Source organism: Amblyomma maculatum, chromosome 1, assembly GCF_055883805.1.
Source record: "Amblyomma maculatum isolate TAMU_Amacu chromosome 1, ASM5588380v1, whole genome shotgun sequence".
Lineage (NCBI taxonomy): Eukaryota > Metazoa > Arthropoda > Arachnida > Ixodida > Ixodidae > Amblyomma > Amblyomma maculatum.
The window spans coordinates 267,908,456-267,930,963 of record NC_139344.1 but is presented as its reverse complement, the minus strand read 5'-3'; the positions used below and the strand labels follow the sequence as shown (position 1 = coordinate 267,930,963).

The 22,508-nt window shown below is 48.7% G+C and overlaps 1 protein-coding gene across 6 annotated transcripts in view; it reads left to right on the top strand.

The window, feature by feature from the left end:
• The window catches only part of LOC146206494 (fibroblast growth factor receptor 4-like), an 85,115-nt gene extending 62,946 nt beyond the window's left edge, over positions 1 to 22,169 (top strand). For 5 of the 6 annotated variants that reach the window (XM_084591214.1, XM_084591211.1, XM_084591213.1 and 2 more), the window contains 16 exons: positions 1,576 to 1,848; positions 4,691 to 4,804; positions 5,277 to 5,428; positions 6,233 to 6,356; positions 7,662 to 7,858; positions 8,112 to 8,247; positions 10,112 to 10,329; positions 10,669 to 10,808; positions 11,626 to 11,741; positions 12,166 to 12,276; positions 12,881 to 13,071; positions 13,426 to 13,548; positions 13,646 to 13,716; positions 15,536 to 15,673; positions 17,324 to 17,429; positions 20,276 to 22,169. In XM_084591214.1, coding sequence (XP_084447340.1) covers positions 1,576 to 1,848; positions 4,691 to 4,804; positions 5,277 to 5,428; positions 6,233 to 6,356; positions 7,662 to 7,858; positions 8,112 to 8,247; positions 10,112 to 10,329; positions 10,669 to 10,808; positions 11,626 to 11,741; positions 12,166 to 12,276; positions 12,881 to 13,071; positions 13,426 to 13,548; positions 13,646 to 13,716; positions 15,536 to 15,673; positions 17,324 to 17,429; positions 20,276 to 20,374 — 2,309 coding nt within the window. In that variant the 3' untranslated portion in view covers positions 20,375 to 22,169. The remainder of the gene's footprint in view (positions 1 to 1,575; positions 1,849 to 4,690; positions 4,805 to 5,276; positions 5,429 to 6,232; positions 6,357 to 7,661; positions 7,859 to 8,111; positions 8,248 to 10,111; positions 10,330 to 10,668; positions 10,809 to 11,625; positions 11,742 to 12,165; positions 12,277 to 12,880; positions 13,072 to 13,425; positions 13,549 to 13,645; positions 13,717 to 15,535; positions 15,674 to 17,323; positions 17,430 to 20,275) is intronic. The other variant, XM_084591216.1, reaches the window with a different exon arrangement.
• The last annotated feature ends 339 nt before the right edge of the window (positions 22,170 to 22,508 follow it).

The following is a 22,508-nucleotide window of genomic DNA, read 5'->3' as shown; positions in this document are numbered from 1 at the left end:
TTGGTCACTTTGCGTGATCTGAATATAATGATGAGCAGTGTTTTTGGATGGGCGAAATTTCAAAGCCGCACATAAAAACAAAAACAAAAAAATTCGCTTGCCAGCTCGAAAAGCTGTACACCCCAACTTTTGACCTGGCATGCACACTCAAGAGTGTGATGTATCACACGCAGCATATCAGGCCCCTCTGAAGGCACCCGAACGACATGGGAGGTTGAATCCTCTTGCCTTGCGCCGACCTGTTCTTATGAGGCAACGTCTATCATCGTTCCAGTGTGTATCAATCGAACACAAGGCATATTTTTTATCTGCGACGTAGCGCACGCACAATTTTTCTTATTCGTTTCTTATCAAAGACTTTCTTGCCGAATATGTGCATTTCCCGCGAATCGTGGAAAGGATAACAGCTTCGGGGGTCGCGCGAACGACGCCATTTCAGGAACTGGTTGATCTTACCAACTCGCCTCTCTTTCCTTCCCGCTGCGCACACCTATCATTACTCTCTCCGTCAAGGCGGTGCCCATTTTTGTCCTCGGCGCCACCGCGAATTCTGCGCTCCACCCGAAAACCTTGCCGGCAGGTCGCAGCAGCGGGTCCCTGGACCGCAGGATGCAACTCGGAATACATGCATTCGGAATACATGCGCTCGGGCGCGCGCACTTCCTGCCTTGAAGCGACACGCCCCGTGTTTGGCCCCGCATTGGCGTAAGGCGAGCAGATTTACATTACGCAACCCGGGGATGGACTCGACGAATTACAACCGCGGCCGAGAACTATACGCGCGCGTGCGCTGCTGATGTGTGGATTCAGCGGGCTGGAACAAACGGTGATGGGCGAGGCATTGGGGGCTTGGGCTGTCCCAGCGAAGAAGAGAGGGGATCGTCGCAACAGTTAAAGAAAAGGCCAATTCCGCTGTTAGGGCTACGCTGGAAGTGGCAGCCGCTTGACGAAAAACCGCGATCCACGAGTCAGAAGTTAGCTAAATGTCGATACCTAAGTAAAGCGTTTTCAGCTAATCTCTGTGGGACAACGCCATGGCGAAGCCGAAGTATACGTTTCAGTGTAATTAAAATATTCAGAGAACTTACCTGGGTTAAAGAGGAATCGTCTTTCCGCCGCAGTTCCTCAGGCCGCTTGACTACTGAACCTAAGGACCGCTTTTCGACGGAGCTGAACCCCAAGGCGCCCGTGTACTATGTGATGTCAGTGCACGTTAAAGAACCCTAGATGGCCGAAATTTCTGTAGCGTTCCGCAACGGCGTCTCTCATAGCTTGCGTCGCTTTGAGACGCTAAGCCTACAAACGAACCAAATCAAATAGTAATCATGACAGCTTGGGGTCGCGTACAATATTCACTTAGCGCGCCAGACCACCGTCCTCTCAAATGCAAATGCAAATTGGAATCCACATATTGCTCGACCTTCTCACTTCCTTTCAAAAGAAGAAACCGTAGATCTAGTGACAGGGGCAGGATTAACTTTCACTAGTGCCAGAGAGGCGCCTGAAGTGAGATAATGTGTAACCTAACTAGCGGTACCTGTTGAACCGAGTTTGCCTGACTGGTTGCATCTACAGGCCCTCCGGTCTTCAAAAAGGACAATGAGAAGACATTGTACGAGGTGATGCCCGGCGATACGGTGCGGCTGCGCTGCGCTGTCTCCGGCCAGCCGCGGCCCACTCTGGCCTGGTACCACGACGAGAGCGAAGTGACGCCTGCTCGCGACAACGTCCGCCAGGGTCGACACACGCTCATCATTCAGGACACGCAGCCGCGCGATGCCGGACGCTACTTCTGCAAGGCCTCTAACGACTTCGGCGTGGCCTGGAAGAACTTTACCGTACTAGTCGGTAAGCGTGCAGTGCTGCGAGATGCACCATTTTTGCACTATACGCCCTTTGGTTTTATGATTGCGCTGTGACATCGCGGCTTTTCGCCGCTGCCACTCAGTAGTTTCCTTGTTATCGTGTAGTACGAAGTTCTGGAATACTGCGTGTGCTGTCGCTTAACATGACACAACGCTAGCACGCTATTATGAATTTATAGACGATTATGTTACTCGGTTATAAATCGAAACAGTTGGACATATAGTGCGATTTTCAGCGGTGCCCGTGGAGCAATCCTACTGGACACCACTCGCAGCCTTCTAATTGTCCAAGCTATTCGGCGAGCTACGGATCAATTTAGGCGCCGCGGCGTTTTCCGCGCACACTGAAATTTGAGAAAAGACGCGTTTTTGCGTATCGACTCGGTGGCCGATCGAAAAGTCTCGGTCTCATCCAAATAACGGCTGGCAGTCAGCGTTAAACCTTCTATAAACCAAACCAATTCCACGGACAGGCATATCCCAAGCTTCTTTCCGCGCCCCGCAGGCATTACTCGCGGCGGCGATATCTGGCCATCTATGTGGCGCAATAACGACTGTTGCGACGCCGCGTCAGTTCAAAACGTGGCCTCGGAGCCCCAAGTCAACGAGCGGGAGCACTTCGCGTCTTACTCTGTGGGAAGCAGCGCGCGGCACATGACGCACGCGTGACTCCGAGATCTGACGATGTTTGCCAGAGCACGTGTCTCGTCTTTTCCACACAGGCAAGGAAGCTTCTCCCCAAGACAGCGTTTCTGCAAGATAGCTTTTCCGCACTATTATGCGAACATGCGCAGAAGCACCCTTGTCGGGGCGCGCTTTCTTGTGTTAGCAGAAGCATTGTCATATATAGTTTTTCTTTTTTTTTTTCTTGATCAGCCGGATGCCCGGTGAGCGCCGTTGCTCAAGGTTGCCGTGGTCGCTGCGGAAGTTGTGCTCAATTGAAGTATGCGGGAAACGGTTCGTTTTAAGCAAAATACTATAGGTTTAAGCTAACGAGGGTGCTTGCCGGCAAGAATTATATAACGCTTAGCACTGACAAGTCATTGACCTCATAAACAGCGGCATTCCCTTTCTCTAGGAGAAAAAAAAAATGTGGCCAAGGTGAAAGAGAACCACGTGGAATGAGCAGCAATTATTTCAACCCGCCGTACATGCTTAGCGGCAAAAACTTGCGCTGAAATATGTGCTTGGATGTCTTCCAGCAATAGGATTACAGTTAGGTCATGGCTAAAGACTCAGCCCACGCTGCGGCTGATGCTTGCAACCCTGGCTATTCAAATTAGCGCCGACATATGTATGCAAAACATTGCCAGACGGGCGATTATCAGAATAAACAAGTCGGATCTCAGCAGGACTCGAATTGAATGCGAAATTATTTGCAGTCTATCAGCGATGCCGTTTTGTGAATTAAACAAAGAGCATGAGGGCAAGTCCGCTGCTTCCAAAGGTTATGGTGATCGCGTACAGCCATTTCTGGAGCCGTTCTGGCTTATGCTCTCTCTCTCCACTGGGCGCGTGCCTCTGCCGCCAGAACTGCGTCAGCGATGACGCGTTTGCGCTGTCGGGATGCACTTGTGCACTGCCTTTGCATCATGGCGGCTCCTCCATCGGCGTCGCTATTTTGGGGACCGACTGGTGCTGTACGTGCTCCAGCGGCCGTCGCCGGTTTAAAAACTGAATGTTGCGGCGAGCTCGAACAGAGCCCAGTTTATTTCCAGAGGTGCAGGCTTTTTCTCGACAGTGGCACAAAGGTGACGTCCCGACTTTTCTAGCCAAAGCTGCACTAGGCTAGTCAGCGGCGCATTTCGGGAAAACATCGCTAGTCACTACTTCGCCTGCGCCGTAACCATGACAACTTCGAGCCATAAAAGAAGGGAAGATAGAAGAGGGAGGAGAAGAAGAAGCCCGGTCAAATGAAGCAAGAAGACTCGGAAGACGCCAAAAAGACGCACCAATTTGCCGATCACACCATACGGTTTGCAGCCACTGCATCGATGACGAGAACGTTCGAGTCAGAGTTTGTGAACAATCCGCATTGCAGCTTTTGCTACGCATAACCAGGCTTAACCAAGTTGAGCGGCCACCAAATTTTCTTCACTAAAGGAACAGAAAATAGAGAATAAGCATCATTATTGCCTCTCACTTGCTTCCTCCACTTTGAGAAGGTACAAAACGATGGCCACAGGAAATCGATCGTAGTATGAGCTCCCCAGTTTGATGTACGTTGTCTTTCTTTTTTTTTATTTGCCCAGGGTGCATGGTTATTTCATTTCTGTTCACTGATCCCATGCACACATACCTAATTTCGAAGTTTCCGGATGCTTACGTGTGTCAATGCATGCGTTTCACGGAGATCACGACCGGTGCACGAGAGCAGACTGTGCAACTCCTTCAAAGGTGAAGCTGCTGCTTCAGTAGCCTATTTCAATTGCTGCAGCATCGGCCTGGCATTGCGAAAGCCCATTTCGGCCGCCTACGGTATGTTTGCACGTGCGCCGGAACACTCGCAGCTCACGACACTCCAGCGCAACTCGTGTGCGCTTTTTCTTTTGGCTCGGAAAGCTCGAAGTGGAAGGCGGTAAGCACTGAATGGCCAAATCAGAAGTGTCCTTCAATGAAGGGTATACGGGTGCTAGAAACGGTACATATACACGTTAGAAGGGCGCTCGCTTGTATCATTTGGTGAATACTCCGCAAAAATGGAGAGAATAGCGCTATAAAAAAATGACATGCCCTTCTCCTTTGTCTCTCGCCATGTCTTTGCTTGCCGCACTGGGCAGCGAAGCCGAAAGATCGAAATGACCTGTTTTACATTTTTTTTTTAGAAGCTGTTTCTGGAGACCAAGCGAGGGGCCCAGACAACATCCTGCACACCAGAAACGCCAGTGCGGTCACCGTGCCCTCCATCGACGAAACAGAGGAGCTCACGGAAAAGCTAGGTAAACGAGCCCTCCTTTTCTTCTCTGCGGTGCGTTGTAGATGAGGCATATGGGCGAGGCAGAACTTGTGGAAACTCAGCATTGCAGAGTATTAAATGTAGAAAACAAATGTTGTCATACAACGTTTTTAGAGTCTCAACGTGGATGGCGCGCATTTGCCACCATTGTGATATACGGCAGATGTATTTGAAGCTTTTTCCAAGTGGAGGTATGGTTATTCTAACGTCAAGCTATACAAGATCCAGTGTTGCTGGAACTCATCTTACGGTCGGTAAGAAAAGTTTGTCTAAGCAAATGTTGGCATAAAATCAGCTAAGTGTTAGTGTTCAAATCGATGCCCATATATTAATGCAAATTACTTTGCAAATTAAAGAATACAAATCAATGAAACTGGACTCGTCTGAAGAGGATGTTTTCCGAGAAGGGGATAAAATTGCAACCACGGGCGATGTGCCACTTGCCGGTGTTGCAGAGCCGCCCACACTGGCGAAGGTGAATCCCCACTTGGTGGTGCAGCCGGCTGGAAGCGCCCTGGTGCTGCCATGCATTGTCAAAAGCAATCCTCCGGCGAATATCACGTGGCTCAAGAACGATCAGCCGCCGACGCGACTGCTCGGAAAAAAGGTATGTGGCCTGTAGCAAGTAGTTGTTGCCTCCAGGCCAGCCGGAGGCTAGACTTTCAGGAAGCACAGTACTAAGAAACTAAATATTCGCGCAACTAAACTAAACTAAAACGAAACACAGGGCGATGAGCTCATATTGCTGTTGTGTAAGATGGCTGTTGTTCCGATTTCTGTGCGGTGCATTTTTGTTTTGTCTGTGTGTGTAATCAAAGACGATTTTTGATTTACTAATAATTTTCAACATGTTCTGTACTACTGATTTCGCTGTTGAAATTCGTTTTGTATTTTCCACTCCTGTTACAACCCCTTATGGTGGCTGACAGTATTAATGAATTAAATGAAAGGAATGAAGACAAATGAAAGAAGTAAGCCGCCAGAGTGGTCAGCCGCTTTTAGCATGGAGGACCGCGTTCAACGGTCATGGCTAAGGAAAAGAGAAAAATGGCAACATAAGTGAGCAGTATCTGCAGTGCAGGCATGCGACAGGCTGTTTCTATTTTTACTTTCCTTGGCTGCTATATATTTTGCCGAGATCACACTTAAGCCACTGAAACAGAATAAAGATGGAAATAAATGCAGCGTATGAAGCACAAAGCTAAAAAAATATTTCATACAGCGAGAACTCAGAGCCTAAAATGTCATCATTGGCTGTTTAAAGGCGAATTAATGAAATAAACGCATTGCTTCGTCATTGAAGCGCAATGAAGCGCCAGTACGAGAGTCCTTACAGCCTTGTTGAGCTCTGTCTAGCTTCTTTTTGCTTCGGCGTGGGAATGAGAATCTAATTGAATCGAACTCTACCCAGATTACCTACAGGAAACACAAGTTATCGATGAATGACGTCATGGTGTCGGATGCTGGCAACTACACCTGCATAGCCGTCAATTCTCTCGGCAACGTCAGCTACACTTATACAGTTGAAATAAAAGGTTAGTAAATAACTCTCCCCTCTTTTTCAGCACGCGTAAAAAAGAGAACCTTAGTTGTTGTTTTTTCTTTCCTTGAAGTGCATTCTCCTTCAGCCCAAGTACGTATCTCAGAATACCTTTTAACATTAATTGGGCAACGTTATTTCAACTATAAGCGTCACCAGTTGCGGAAAGGCACACAGTTTCTTGTGTAGCTGCTGGCCTGACACATTGACCTGCACTTTGGAAAGTGACAGGCGTTGCGTCCTTGTGCCAGTAGGAAGAGGCTTTGTCTCTGTATTTTGTCCTTGCTGTACGAAAGAATACCTCCAAGAAATGCAGATTATGCCGCTGTAGGGTGTCCAGTAACCTAGAAAGCCTGGAATCGTCGGGTAAATTTTGCGTGCTCTGAAAAATCGGAAGGTTGTCAGGGATAACGTAAAAGGAAAGTGTGGCCAAGTCGGGGAACGGGATGGACTGAAACGAACGCATGGGTCTTCCATGAATTAAATGGTACCGTAAGTGCGTAGTACATGGTGCATTCACACTGGCATAACATATTTTCGCTTATAACGCGCATAAGGCATGGAATACACTCTATTTTAGCTATTTTGTTCATGTTGTGCACTTCCTGCACAACATGAACAAGACACCCCTTAGTAGCTTGGGCTAGTGCAGATTTACAAGCGTAGCTGAGTTAAAAAGTGTGTGCGTGTGCGTGCGTGCGTGCGCGCGCGCGCGCGCGCGCGCGTGTGTGTGTGTGTGTGTGTGTGTGTGTGTGTGTGTGTGTGTGTGTGTGTGTGTGTGTGTGTGTGTGTGTGTGTGTGTGTGTGTGTGTGTGTGTGTGTGTGTGTGTGTGTGTGTGTGTGTGTGTGTGTGTGTGTGTGTGTGTGTGTGTGTAGCGCGCAGGGTGGGGGGGTGAATAGGTGGGTATGTGAACAAACAAGTAAAATCGCGCACTCTTTCCGCGTTTCATTCGAGGCACCAAGCCGCCTTAGCGTGGTCTCAAAATTGTTCTGGAAAGCTTGCCTCCCGGGTCGCGTCAATATAGTTTTCACTGCAGCGTTTCAAGTTTCAGTAATTAGTTTTCGTCTTCGTTTTTTTTTTTTTTTTTTTTTGTGCCTTTAACAGATCTTGTACATTGTCCACTATTATCTGCCACTTCATTTTCCCGCGTATTCAGTGATCAGGGAGCATTGCCTGAAATAGTCAGGGAAAACGAGGAAAAGTCGGGAAGTTTTGGAAGAGTGGTTTGCTAGAGACGCGCCGCTTATGTTTCACTGCGTGTGCAGACATTGGGCTTAGTGCAATTCTCGGCACTCGCAGAACGAATCCCTCTCCGGCCAATCTTCTATGAAAACTCCTTCGAGAACCAGACCAAGTATGTCGGACAGCAGGCGCGCTTCGAATGCCGCTTCATAAGTGACCTGCAACCGCACGTCAGTTGGCTGCGGCACTACTCCGTCAATGGCTCGTGGTTCCAAGATGAAGACGAGACAACGCCTTATGTCAGCGTCGTTCAGGTGAGCTGGATGGGCATTTTGCACTATTTGACTGGGGAGCGTATGAGGGCATGACATGACTATTTATCTTTTTTTTGCGCGCTCTCCCTTTGGAAAAAAAAAAAAAAAAGGAATCGGTGAGTACAGTAGACATAAATGCGAGCGCCTTAGGCGACTTGTGTGTGCGTGTGGGCATGGCAGTTTGAAAGCATGTGCTCTGCTTGTTTCTCTTCTGTTTCTTTTCCTCTCAAGATGTGATTTCTTGCTTTCACAGAGTGCGAATGAGAGCATAGATCCCCGAATCCTCGTGATCGAAAACGTCACCTTGGACGACGAAGGCTGGTACACTTGTCTGGTTGGCAATAGCGTTGGCATCAGCAACAAGAGCGTCTATTTGAGTGTTGAGCCATGTGAGTACCAAAAGCCTCTGTGCTCCATTTATCGCATGTTCGCTGTAGGCCCCGGTAGCATGCACTTATGGGGCCCAAGTCTGATGAGTGAGTGAATAAACTACAACACCTAATGTCCCTAAAGGGTGTGAGGTGTATCTTGTGTAATTGATACAAACTGACGAAAATGTCAGTCTGTAGCCCATGCATATCGATGGCCTCTTCAGTCTTTAGTTTAAGGTGTTGCGGTGGGCAGATCATTCGATTACCCTTGTAGAAGTTTAATATCGTACAGTTTTCGGGATCGATGTGCCTTAGGTTCTCTACCGCGGATGTGTTGGGGCCCCGATAGTTTGCGTATCCTTTATCCGCATGTATGTAGATTACCTGTAGTCCCATCGTGTCCCGTACTCAAGTTATCGTTTGGGTGAATTCTTTAGTCTTCTTCTTTGAGTTTGGTGACGATACAGTGTGCGTTCGTGCCAATATTTTCTCTTCGTAAGCGCATGCATGCTGTTTAAGAATCTATTATTGCCAGCGGCTTCCTTGATTTCCTTCCCTCTTGGCTGAAAGGATCAGTTCCAGCGCCTGCTCAGAGCCACATGGACAGAACAGACTGATTCTTTGCTTTTTTACGGCATTAGGTTTTATATTCAAAATGTGGGTAATGGTTTATAAAAAAAAGTAAAAACAAATCAAACGAAGAAAAGTAACACTACCGGCCACGGTCAATGCTATATAATGCCTCAAGCCACCAAGCTGCGGCCGGTGCATATAAAAGGGACAGGGAGAGGATAACGAGGTGGAGTACAAAGGGGAGCGATAGGAAAAAACAGGGGAACTTTGTGCACCATTTTAAAAAAACACAAACGGTAAACAAGTTCGTGTCGCTTGCGCAGACGTGACCAAGCACTGTACAAAAAAGCTATTAGCGGCCACTGCAATTATTTACACAGTATAATGAAAAAAAAAAAAAAATAGGTTGTATGTGCAACGTCTCGTGCGCGTAGCGTCCTGTCGCAGACTGATCACGCGCGCGACACACTGCACCAGCTGCCGGGGTAGGGCGCCGGCCAGCAAACGTCGGAGGTCGCACACGCGGAGTCATCATGTCAAGCGCACCCTACCTGGCGAAGAGCAAGCGGGACACCTAGACCGTCTGCTCCATGAACGAACAGAAGCTCACTATTGCTGCGTGACTGGTGCGCGCACTGCCGCGTGCCTACAGGAGCGTCTCGAGACTGCTTGGGATGATTCCCAGTGCCCTGTAGGCTTTGCGACGCGGCTCTGCGAATTCAGAATATCCGAGCTTTCTATTCGACATTTTCAGCATTACGCGGGACATGCCAAGTGTTACAAAGCTTCGAGATGCTGGGTGAGCTCTTTGCCGAGCTCAAAAGATTAGCGAGACTAAATGGCTGTCGCGTCTCCGGGTGTATGCGGGAGGAGGTGAGCTCGACTGGCTTTTTGAAGAGCGTTGGGAATGTGTGAAATGCAACATTCACCTGCTCAACCGCTCATAAATTTGACGTTATCTTGACCGTTAATTCCTGGTGCAAGATGAAGGTGGTGTGTGCATAATGGACGAAACGCAAACACCAGGAGTAATTGCTAATGCACCTTTAACGTGATGACAAGTGAGTAGCGCGTTCCCACATTCTCGGCGAAGCCTTTCCCTGCTCGCAGCTCATGCAGAGCGTACATAGACATTTGGACTAAATGTGCACTGAAAAGCTGATTTCAGTGGTTCCACTTGGTCATTTTTGGCAGCGCAAAACAAACAAAAAAAAAACCCTTTAGGTGAAAATTTCCTCCTTGGAGCAGGCAATAGGAGTAAACCTTTGCGATGACCAATGCTCACGGGGATGCCCATCGCTTAACGCAGTGCCACAGCCGGAGAAGTCCAGCTTCACGCACACGCTGCTCAAGCACCCATGGATGCTGGCGCTCGCCACCATGCTGGGCGTGAGCGCCGTGGTGGGCGTCGTCATGATACTCGTCTGCCGCTCCGCCATGCTGTCGCTGCAGCAGAAGAAGCTCGACTTGGCCCAGAAGCAGCACATGGTCGTCCGCAAGAAGGTCATCCTCGAACGCCAGGTTTCGGTGAGTTGGGTCCCAGGAACCTCGGCTGAACGAGCGCGGCGACAGCTCTATCCGACAGATTTCATGCGTTGTTTAGCTCTCGACGGCCTCGTGGTAGATTATAGCCTTCTTAATGCCTCAGAGTGTCAAGGTCGCAGAAACCCATTTCGTGTAACGAATACATATAAGGACCGCATTGTTAAATATATGCTGTATATCTCACTACATAGAAAGGGACGGCTACTCTGTGCGTTCACGTGGAACCTCTAGCGATGTAGGTCATGACGTTCTCGCTTCTAATCGCAACAGGCAGAACTCTAAGAAAAAAACAAATTCTCACCTTTGCTCCTACCTTGGCAGGATTCTGGACACTACGAAGACTCATCCGTTGCCCCGCTTGTCAAGATCGACCACCAGAGGGGTTTCCTGCCATCGGAGCTGAACACCGTATGCGAATACGAATTACCTCTGGACCCTAACTGGGAGTTTCCTAGGGAAAGGTACGTGGCAACCACTCTCCGATGCGAACATGCGCAGAAACATACAACGCTTATACTCTACGAGTGTGGAAATCTCACCCTACAAACATTGGCCTGAAGCGGGATTCTGCTGCTGTATCGCTTGCAGAGCTGCTTTGGAATCTTGATGTTCTCACACGGTGTTGTAGCTCTGCCCGATCTCTTGCGCTTCACCGCAGGCTTTTAAAATGCCTCATGATTGGCGTCCGTGCATAAAATTGTAATTGCTAGAAACATTATATTTACCTCGAAAGGATTTACTGCGACTGCAAAAAGAGGACACACGAGAAATACAGAAAACAGATTTTCCAGGAATACTTAGGCCGGGTATTTCCAAGCACAGAGAAAAAAAAAAAATATCACATATACACACGTTAAATTTTGGTTTTGACTCCCTTGTGCCGCCTACTTTTAGTTTTCACAAAGCGGTCGTGTGACGCTCCAAAAGAAAGGCACGTGGAAAACTCCTCCCTGCATGTCAGCTTCAGACCTGTTTAACGGGCTCCCTCATCGTCCGGTGCTCTGTTTAATTTGTGGTAAATAACATTTGTCGATAAGCCTGACTTGGCGATGCGTGCACACACGTTCATTGATTGCAGCGTGTGAGGCCGCGGTAGCCGATTGGAGACGAAATGCTGATGCGCAATGCGAAGGAACCCCAGTTGTTTGCAGAGTCCACCTTCAATACGGCCATTTCTCTTCATTATACATTCACTGTCCCTCACGGAGCGGCATGAGCGTCCACGCCGGATTTCTAATAATCAGTCATACTAAGTTACTTTTGGCTCTAACCCTTCAGGTTGCTGCTGGGAAAGCCTCTGGGAGAAGGAGCTTTCGGTCAAGTGGTCAAGGCGGAGGCCTATGGCCTCGGCGACAAAGAAGGACCCACAATTGTGGCCGTCAAAATGCTCAAAGGTGGGAACAATTTGTTATGAACCGAAGTCGGAGTGCGAGTTCAAGTATAGTGCACAACTGACAAAAAAAAAAAAGTGCTTTTTAACTCTTGACTGTATAATTTTTAGCCGCATGCAAAACACATGACGCTTCAAATTACAACTTCTGTTCTAGAGCGCATCGCACAGGTAAGTACTCCACGACACGCGGCGACAAAAGCGCTAACATATACTTCTGTCTGTCTGACGCCCCATGACCCCGTGTCAGCTGTGCGCAGTGCTTTTCGCCAACAATGTCGAACCGACTGGCGCAAATTGAACTGCTTTACAACTTCCCGTTTTTGTGAATAATGCAGACCGTGTAAATGAGTACGCCCAGCTAAGTAAGGGCTTGCTCTTCACCTGTTATTGCATCTCTCAAACCAAGCTTTCTGTTTCTTGTGCAGATGGACATACTGACAGCGAAATGGCTAACCTCGTTTCCGAGATGGAGGTGATGAAGACCATCGGAAAGCACATAAACATCATCAACCTGCTTGGATGCTGCACGCAAGACGGCAAGTATATGCTATACCACCAGATCTTTAAATTAAAGCTTCCTGCTGGGCGAGTTGGTAGTTCATCTTGATGTACGGTTTTCAAGCGCGGACAAAAACAAGGACAAGAGAGGCGCGCGCGCGCGCGCGTGTGTGTGTGTGTGTGTGTGTGTGTGTGTGTGTGTGTGTGTGTGTGTGTGTGTGTGTGTGTGTGTGTGTGTGTGTGTGTGTGTGTGTGTGTGTGTGTGTGTGTGTGTGTGTGTGTGTGTGTGTGTGTGTGTGTGTGTGTGTGTGTGTGTGTGTGTGTGTGTGTGTGTGTGTGTGTGTGTGTTGCCTCTCTTGTCCTTGTTTTTGTTTTCACCTAAAAACCGTACATCAAGACACCAGATCGCTGCTTCGGGCTCGTCCCTAGAACCGCTAATCGAGTGAGGGGTGGAATATTTTGCAACCATGATGATGAGCCAACCTTGTTCTGAGCGCTCTAACATCGCGCACTCGTACAACCACTAAAGATATTACGCTCAAATGGAGGTCGTGCCTGCATTTTGCATGTTACGTGCTTGGTCGTAGGTGCTACTTGAACTTGGCAGTCATTGTGGCCCGCCTGGCATCGTTTTTTCTGCAGGCCCACTTCACGTGATCGTCGAATACGCCGCCCATGGAAATCTCCGTGACTTCCTTCGCACCCACCGTCCGAGCTCTGGTTACGAGCAAGCCATTGGGGCTGACTTGAAACCAAAGACGTTGACACACAAGGACCTTGTCTCGTTCGCGTACCAGGTCGCTCGTGGGATGGAATACCTCGCCTCCAAAAAGGCAAGCCACACTGGTCGAGACACACTTCTTGACATGTAGTTGTAACCTCCCGCCCCCCCCTCCCCCTCGCACGCCCCCCCCCCCCCCCCCCCACACACACACACTCATTATTTCTGTTGGAGTCAAATGTGCCATTGTTTCACCACGGTTGGCTGCTATCATGAAATCATGTTGCCTAACTGAGTAACGGTGTCATTGATAAAAAGAGCAGATGGAGCATACCTTGTGGTATTATTTAGCTTTGATTATCAAGATTTTACGCCTACTCCACTCACCATTCACGTAAATCAACCATTGTGCATGTTGGTCTTGATTTTAACCGTCTCAATTCCTATTCTTTTCCTTCTCCTATAGTGCATTCACCGTGACCTGGCAGCAAGGAATGTGCTCGTCGTGGAGAACAATGTAATGAAAATCGCCGACTTCGGTCTGGCACGTGACCTGCACAACATTGACTACTACAAGAAAAAATCGGATGTAAGTGCCATTTTCCATGTGCTTTTGCGAGCGACTTGGAAAGCGCACCGGTCCTGGCGTCACTGATGTACCTTGTATGCCTTCTTGTTTCGCTTAGGGACGTCTGCCCGTCAAATGGATGGCTCCGGAAGCCCTTTTTGACAGGGTCTACACCACACAAAGTGATGTGTAAGTACATGTAACCTCAATTTTCACGATCGCGCGAATGTGGTGCAACTCTGTGAACAACAAACGCCTCGAAAGCGTCATCCTGGCTTATATAATGTAATATAATTTGCCTTATATAATGTTCAGATGGCGTTCTAGCACTAAGTTCCAGCACAACACATAAATAAACTCAGCAGATGCGTGATCGCAAAGTGATCCCGCCAGCCGTGCCGATAGAGCTTGCCTTGCAACTGTGAATCTATTTTTACGTAGTCATGTTTCTCCATTTTACGTACAAAAGCCAGCGGGTTACAGCACAAGAACTGCAACACAGGTGAATGTGGCTGTTCTAAAGGTACTGAAAGGTGGCAATGCATACTTTCAGTTTAGTTTAGTTTGTGGGTTTAACGTCTCAAAACGACTCAGGATATGAGAGACGCCGTAGTGGAGGGCTCCGGAAAGTTCGACCACCTGGGGTTCTTTAACGGGCACTGACATCGCACAGCACACGGACGCCTTGCTTTTAGCCTTCATCGAAACGCGGCCGCCGCGGCCGGGTTTCGATCCCGCATTCTTGGGCATAGCAGTCGAGCGCCCTAACTGGCCACTCTAGAGCTGTGCACGGACTCTGGGCTGGCCCTGAAGCCTGTACACGGCCCGGCCCGCGGGCCGGGCTCGAGCCGCAGCCCACTTCCTCGGGCTCGGACCCGATCCGGGCCAAGGTATATTTGTCTCGGGCGGGCCGGGCCGGCCACATACAACTTTTGCGAAAGCGCGAATACGCCCATAGTGCGATAAGCAGAATGCACAGCATTTTCCCGCGTCCTCCCTACGCGAAAACTTCACAATTCTTTTCCGTTGTCGACCCGCCTTTCCTCCCCGCCTCCTCTCCGAGAACTTATCTTTGGTAGCAGTAAATGACCGAGCAGAGGGGTCCAGAAGCGCCGTAAATGCCCCAATTCAATGCATAAATTATTTTTCCATAATAAGTTAATTCTATGTATGTGCTGTCTCTCTATATATTCAGCAAATTTTTCATTTCAAACGTTAGAACTCAACGTTTCAAGATTTAGGATAAAATTATCATCCTGAAATATTTCCATCTGTATCATAGGTTCAACTGTAAATATAACATAACGCGCCGGGCCGGGTCGGCCTCAGGCCCTTTCACAGTCGGACCGGGCCGGGTTCGAGTCTGCAGCATCGGGCCCGGGCCGAGCTCAAAATTTCGGCTCGTGTACACCTCTACACTGTACCACCGCGGCGGGGCCAATGCATACTTTCATTCAGGGGGTTTACATGAGACCGACAAAGTCGGGTCGGGGAGGCCTGTCGGGCTGAAAACCGGCTGTCGGGCTCATGTATACGCTAGGGGGTCGAGCTAGAAGACCGTCGGGTCGGGTCCCGCCAGCCCGACTGCAGGGGGTGGCCCGACCCTACCCGCTGGGCGAGGAGCATGTATACGCTGCCGCGTCGGGCCGGCTCCTCCTCTCTTGCCTCCTTGCTGGTCGGGGACGGGACCGTGAGCTGTTCGTCTGAGCATTCCTTCTCTTCCTCCTCTCCCGTCTACTCCTGGTTCACTTGCTCGACGCACGGCGTAGCAGCGATCTCTGCCCGACAGAAACGAGCTCATGTAAACCCGCACGGGTCGGGCTGGCTCAGCCCGACAACCGTCTCCCCACTATCCGACCCGCTTGCGTCGGGCTCATGTATACGGGGCTATTGTGAGAGGTTGAACACAAGGACGTTGATAATGGAGTCCGTCAAAATACTTTGGTATCAAATGTTTTTACGTGTCGGTCCAAACGCACTTTCTCTGCTTGCTCTTATGCATCTGCAGGTGGTCCTACGGCATCCTTCTGTGGGAGATCATGACGCTGGGCGGCACGCCTTATCCGTCTGTGCCCATTGAGAAGCTTTTCCAGTTGCTCCGAGACGGACACAGAATGGAGAAACCTCAGGGCTGCTCGCTTGAAGTGTAAGTGCCATTGGGATTGCATTGAAAGGGCACGGATGCAATGGTAAACGACCTTGCCTGCGAAGCGGTCGCAGCAGTATGATATAACACACTTTCCCCCAGTGACGGTACACGATGCAGCTTCTGCGTAGGTTGCTGAAGAGGTGACGTAATGAGCGAGCAGGGAATCAACACGACGACTGCAGGGGGAATTTTTCGTGCACACATATTGTGAAGCGTTGCAATATATTGTGCCTACAGGATTTCGCGCATTGTCCAGAACGTAGAACAACTCGGGAATAAAGGTGGCGGTTCCATCTAGGAATATTGATTCACTTTAATTTTTTACAAAATTGCCGAGCTTATTTATAATGGCGTTGTAATAAGCCACAAATAACCACTTTTGAAGATAAGTTATCTGGTCACGCGAATATGTCGTTCAAGCATATATTTATGAATGTTGTCAAGGGTGGTGTGACATAAATTACGGACAACGTCGTTGACAAAAGGGCAGGCTGACGTGGCGCTGTATATCGGGACGACCTGCGTCCGTAAAGAACTGAATTACTCGGAAGACAAGAATCACCGTTGCTCTCGGCGGTGCCAGTGCTGTACACGTTACAGAAAACAAGTAACTGACTACAGCTACTTAATTTCAAATGTAACTGATATTCAATGGTCAATACCTCTTACGTCATTTTATATCGATTTAAACAGTACAGGTATACGAGGACGAGAATGAGCTGCTGCGACTTGCTTGATCTGTACTACACTGTACGTGTATTTCACCAGCTTGCTTCTCTTCGGCATTTCTTTTTTTTTTTTCATGTTTCTTTCTGAACCAATCAGTAACGCCACTGCAGAGTGTCTCCATGCAGTACGCGGCGGAGCGAAGTGCGTTGCTTAAACGTTTACGAGGACCCTGTGCACCGGATCGAAGTTGCGCAAAGCGCAGCGCTTGCTGTTGTCCGCGCTATGAAGAAACATAACCGCAAGATGACTGAACGTGACATTCGGTTGTGCCACCGCAGTCAAATGCACGGAATACGGACTATGCCAAACGTACGCCGCTCCGGCTTGCGTGAACGGAAACCTCGCTCGAGCTCAGCCGTTGCCGCATTAACGCAAAGGAACCAGGTGCAACACCAATGTTTTGAACCGAGTTCAGGTTCTCCAAGTTATATCGCAGATTATAACTTGTTTCTGGAAAAACAAAATGTACAGGTTGCTACTATAATCGATCCTTAAAAAAAAAAAAAAATGGATTACCGACAACAGGGGTTCCATGAAGTGCAATCGAAATGTAACACTTTTTTTGCACGAACGTGAGAGCAAGCGTTATGTGATGCAATCCTAGGCGGCAACAATCAAATGTTATACGAGCCTGCCTCGAATTCGAGCTTGGACTAAATTGCGCATAAGTTTGGTTAGACTGCAGCGCCTTTCTATGCCTACAGCTCTGTGTCAGTTCTGCATCATGCGCACGGACAGATGCAGTAAAAATGTTCTCGAAACAAAGAGGAGCCCTTCAGAATTTAAATTCTCTCTCAGTCGCCCCACAACAGATTCAAAATAAATAGCGTTCGTCGGGCTTGCTCGCAAATTAACGAGGACCTCCACGGAGCGCTCCCTTCGCGGTGGTCGTTATAGGCTGACACTTTTGTTTTGCAGATATGTGAAAATGAGGGAGTGCTGGAACCAGTCGCCATACCAGCGACCTACCTTCACAGAACTCGTGGAAGACCTCGACCGGATCTTGACTTTCGCCACGGACCAGGTAAGCGACCGTTTGTGACTTAGGCCCAGAGCGGACAAGCCACAGGTCATTTCACTTGCCGTCGTTTCTTTTCAAATAGTCACGAAAGGCACGAAAGCATCAGTGTCAAAATCGGCCAAATTTCTGCAGCCGGTCATAGAGGAAAAAAAAATTAAAAGGGATGCCCAATTACGTGTTGGCAATGCCACTGCATTACAACCTCTTGAAGGCTTTTCATAGAGCTTGGTGTCATTATTTCATGGTTGTGTTTGGGGATCCCTACATGTCTGTCCCCACACAACCACTCTTCTGGTCATCAATACTTCGTCTCACAAGATATTTGCAGCACTGCGAAAGGGGAGACACCCCGGTCCAAACAGGATCGCGCGCACTACAATAGGCAATTGTGCTCCTACGCGCCTCTCGCCCCCCAAATTGGCCGGGGTGACAGTAAGAGCATCATTCTCTATTATAGTGCACAGGGGCGAGAGGCACTTAGGAGCACAATTGCAAGGGCTCCTCTGCCTTTCGCAGTGCTGCAGATATCTTGTGATATCTGCAGCGCGCACGGCGGTCCCAGTAGACGTGCATTCCATTTGTCCTGCATGCCAATTGGCACCATGCAGATAGTGCTGATGTCTATGAGTTGCCCAATTTCTTTTATTTATTTTTTTTTACGACTTGAGAAAGGCTGCTAACGCAGGTGAAGGTAGTGTGTCCTCTTGAGAAAAAATGCTTCGCGGAAAATCTGGACGCTGCAAATCCGAGTATGATTGCTAGCTCACTGCTCGTTGGACGGTAGCGATCCAAACTAAGCATAGCTTCGCTTCGTAAAGCTTATTTGGGGACGTGCAAAATATTTAATCAGGCCAGTGAAAGTGTGTGCAAACCAGCAACCCAGCGACTGCATCATAGCAATTGCTTTGTGACCATATAATGCCGCGAATCGAAAGGACGAACGACGAATGCGACCCACGCACAGCAGATCCGCCACGTCTCCGCGGCGCGGCCAGGAGCACGGGCCACTACAAAAATCTCCTTCCCGCAGCGAGGGGCGCTCGCATCGCGCTGGGAGTTACTCATGTACGGTGCCCATACGAGGTGTCCCAAACTTGAGCCAAGGGCAAACAAAAATATTGGAGGCAGGCGAGCGAAACCAGGTGCATAATGCTGGAAAGTTGAAGCAACCTTGCGCATCGCAAGCCATCTTTGTTGTTGAATTAGGCAGCAATTAAGGTTTCCTACCTAAATTATTAAATATTGACTTTAGACAATAAATTGGACTGTACCTTCAGAAATCTCCAATCTATTATTTTGACAAGGAACGCTTCAGGATAACTGGTTGAATATTTGCTTACAGTAAAGGAAAGGCGCTATGTCTGTCGCACTTGTTCCGTGGACACCTGAACCGCGTCGTATGGCACAGAGGAAAGTGGGAGTAAAAGCGAAAAGAGAGCAAGAGGTGCCGTAGTGGAGGGCTACGGAGCAATTTCGACCACCTGGGGATCTTTAACGTGCTCTTACATCACACAGCACACGAATGGCTTCATGCGTATCTTTTTTTTCTCAGCTCAAGGAATGACCGCGAAATAATATTTAAAAAAAACACGTGACTAAAACATTCGCGTTGCTAGAGCATACTGCTCTTAGCCGTGGCTTGAACGAATGAAATCAGCCGCGGCAGTGACTCGATGTTTTCGCGGCAGTGCCACTTTATAAGCCGCTGCAAAACGCGGCGGAGTTGACATTATCATCATCATCATCATCATCATCATCATCATCATCATCATCATCATCATCATCATCATTCGGACTATACCCACTGCAGGGCAAAGGCCTCTCCAATTTTCCTCTCATTAACCCTGTTCTGTGGTAGCTGCATCTGCTCGGCCTCTGCCACGGCCGCTCGATTTAAACTTGCACTGTGACAGTGTCAGGCGCCAACTGGCGAAGAAATCCCGACATATCGGCCTACTTCTGCAGCAGGGCCGTCGAGACAAGGCCGCAGCTGATACCGGCCGCCGCTCAAACTACGGCTGAGATCATGGCACGCGAATGCGCTATTGGAATACGCCTCTGAAAAGGGGTAGTAGTTTTTTTTATTATTATTATTTGATGAACTCTTTGGAGCCGGGAAAAAGACGCACGTGAGGGTTAATTAATTATCGCAGATAACAGGTCAAGGGTTTCTGGAGATAATTTTCAGCTTTGCAATTATCTGAAGTCAATATTCAGTAATTTAGGCAAATAGAATTGGTTTGGTTTTGTGATGTTTAACGTCCCAAAGCGACTCAGGCTATGAGAGACGCCGTATTGGAGGACTCCAGAAATTTCGACCACCTGGGGTTCTCTAACATGCACTGACATCGCACAGCACACGGGCACCTTGCTTTTCGCCTCCATCGAAAAGCGGCCGCCGCGGCCGGGATTCGATCCCGCAGCCTAGGGCATGGCAGTCGAGCGGCCTAACCACTGCACCACCGCGTTGTGCGCATGCGTGTGTGTGTGTGTGTGTGTATGTGTATCAGGTGTCCCATCGCTTTAAATTCCGTCAAATAAGCCATCAAACATACAGGGTAACCATGTAAAAGTTTCGGAGCGCCACGAGCAAGAGCTAATATAGGACTGTCATGGATGAATTTCCGTGAAGATTTCTGTGGATTAAATGACACAGAAATGGCCGAATCGCTCCAGAGAGGTAGCCACCGCACCGCTCTAAAGCGACTGGGTAATACACGCAAACATGCTAGAAATGTAATATCCCTGTTAAACCGCTGTGCATGTTTTCTGAAAATATCGTTCCAAAAATTTCAGTATGCTTCGCGGAATAAACGGCGGAATTGTGGATCCTTGCGATCTCTTTGCAGGAGTACCTGGACCTGTCGATTCCTGTGCTCGACACGCCGCCCAGCTCTTCCGAGAGCGAGTCGTCGCTCTCGTTCGCCGCGCCTCACGTGGTCGTGTGAAGACCGCTTCCGCGACTGCTGCCCCCTCGTCGACGAAGAGCCGCCCGTCCCACGAAGCAGCGCCTCTCCTGTTGTAAAAAGCTGTGTATAGCTGGATGTATAATGTAAAATGGATGTTATTTATTGTGTAAGTATGGCTCATTTCAGGGATGTGAACTCATGTACACTGTGGGCGACACGAAGCGAGCGAATTCACGCTAGGTCGTGTTTAGGCGGCACCGTATGCAGGACATGCGAACTGATCTTTCGTAGCTTCGATCGAGCTTATTGACGGCACAGAGCAGCTGTTTTGCGTAGCGACTGCAGTGAATGCGCAAGAGGCGAGCTCCTAAGGCGCGCAAATATTAAAGAATGTATGCTATGCTCTGCACAGCGCACGGGCTCCCGCTTTCCTGCGGGGCTCCACCAGTCACTGAAACGCAGTTATACATATTTAAGCACTGGTGCAGCGTCCCAGATGTCTTCCCCTCCTTATCAAACGCAGGCACAATGCTTCGAAAATGTATCGGAGCAGAGATGAGCCGTAATAATGAGCGGAATCACTGCCCGCTCCTGTCTTCGCAGTCGTCTAGATTCAGGCCCATCATGATGAGAGATGCAACTTTCGGAGACAGCGTTTTCTGTGTCGCGCGAATTCCAGCTGAAGTCAGTCTGGCAGCCTCCGGCGCACCCGCTTTCCCCGTGACACACGACTGCACGACGACCGGCCATAGGTTGCGCGAACACAGGGGAAGGCAGAAGGCTGGCATTCCTTGCTTTACTGTGGCTCCGATTTTCCTTGAGAGTCAGAAAAAGCTTTTGACAGCTTCCCAGTGGTCTTGACCAGAAGCGAGTGCACCTCGCGGAGTGAGGAAGGATACATGCAGCATAATGTGGCACGCCTCAGGTTTGAGTATGGATGGTTGCGGCGCTGTGATCGTTTTCTTCCTTGTATTTTTAGCGTGAGAATGAGAATCTGAAAGGCAAAGTACTGTCAAAGTGATTTTGGTCTGCAGGTGACTGGATGCTAAATAAAGTGCTAACATTTCGGGAGTGCCTACTGTAGGAGCTTAGGCGCTCATTTAATACGCGGTAAAAAAAAAATAAAAAAAAAGACCTTAAGCCCCTAAACTGACTAATTCCTGACAGCTTACTCATGCGGCCAGAGATGTGTCATGCAGTTAAGTACTGAATCACTAAATTCATGCTGTGATAAAGACAAGATGATTAGCTAACATCTACCTGGACAGCACTTCCTGTTATCAGACAAGATAACGTAAGCAAAGTTGGTTTCTAAGTCTATAAGAGAGCTAACTGCTGAGGTAGTTGGTTTTTCAGAGATAATAACGGGGTATTTAGCGCATCCTCCTTCCTTGTGTGTGTCTGTGTTGCCCTAAATACCCAGTTATTATCTCCGAGTCTATGGCGTAGTTTTTCTGCGCAGGTCGAGCCGCAATATTTTGCCGGTCTTCTTGCCTCCTGCAATGTTCTCAACAATGCTTCGGCCTGTATAAGTGCAATGCATAAATACATATTTACCCCTGTTGCAGTTTCTGCGGACCCAGCATACACTGGGTAAACATGCTCCTCGTCAGTCTGTGCGTGTCGTAAATTGTGCAAACGCTGTGACTCCGTATGAACACGCAAGCAGTTAATAGCCGAGACACTATCAGATTTTCCCAAGCTTACATCTGCTGAGAGAGAGAGAGAGTACAAACAATGTTGTCATGCTCATTATGTGTTAGCATTTATGTAAATAGTATTTCTTTGCTGTCCACACTTGTTTTGTTTTCTGTAAAATAAAATCTCCGTCACAAATTCACTTGTCGAATTAAGATTCTTCCCATCGAAGCCAAAAGGGCAGCGCGTGGAAGCTGCAGCCATGTATTTTAAGCGGTAACCGCATGAGGCGACATTCCATGGCGATGTGTCGCACGACGACGCCGCCTTCAACGACAGGAAACTTCCATAGAAGTCCCTAAATTTAAGACGCTTACGTCAATTTATTTCATAGTGGCCGGAGGAAAGACTATTGAAGCATTTTAAAGAAAACTACGTTGTCGTACGCGATTCGAACCACCATCGCCGAAACCCACCGCTGCTTCGTAGCATACGAGAACAGGGAGTCATTCCTTGATAAACATCAGTTTCTTTC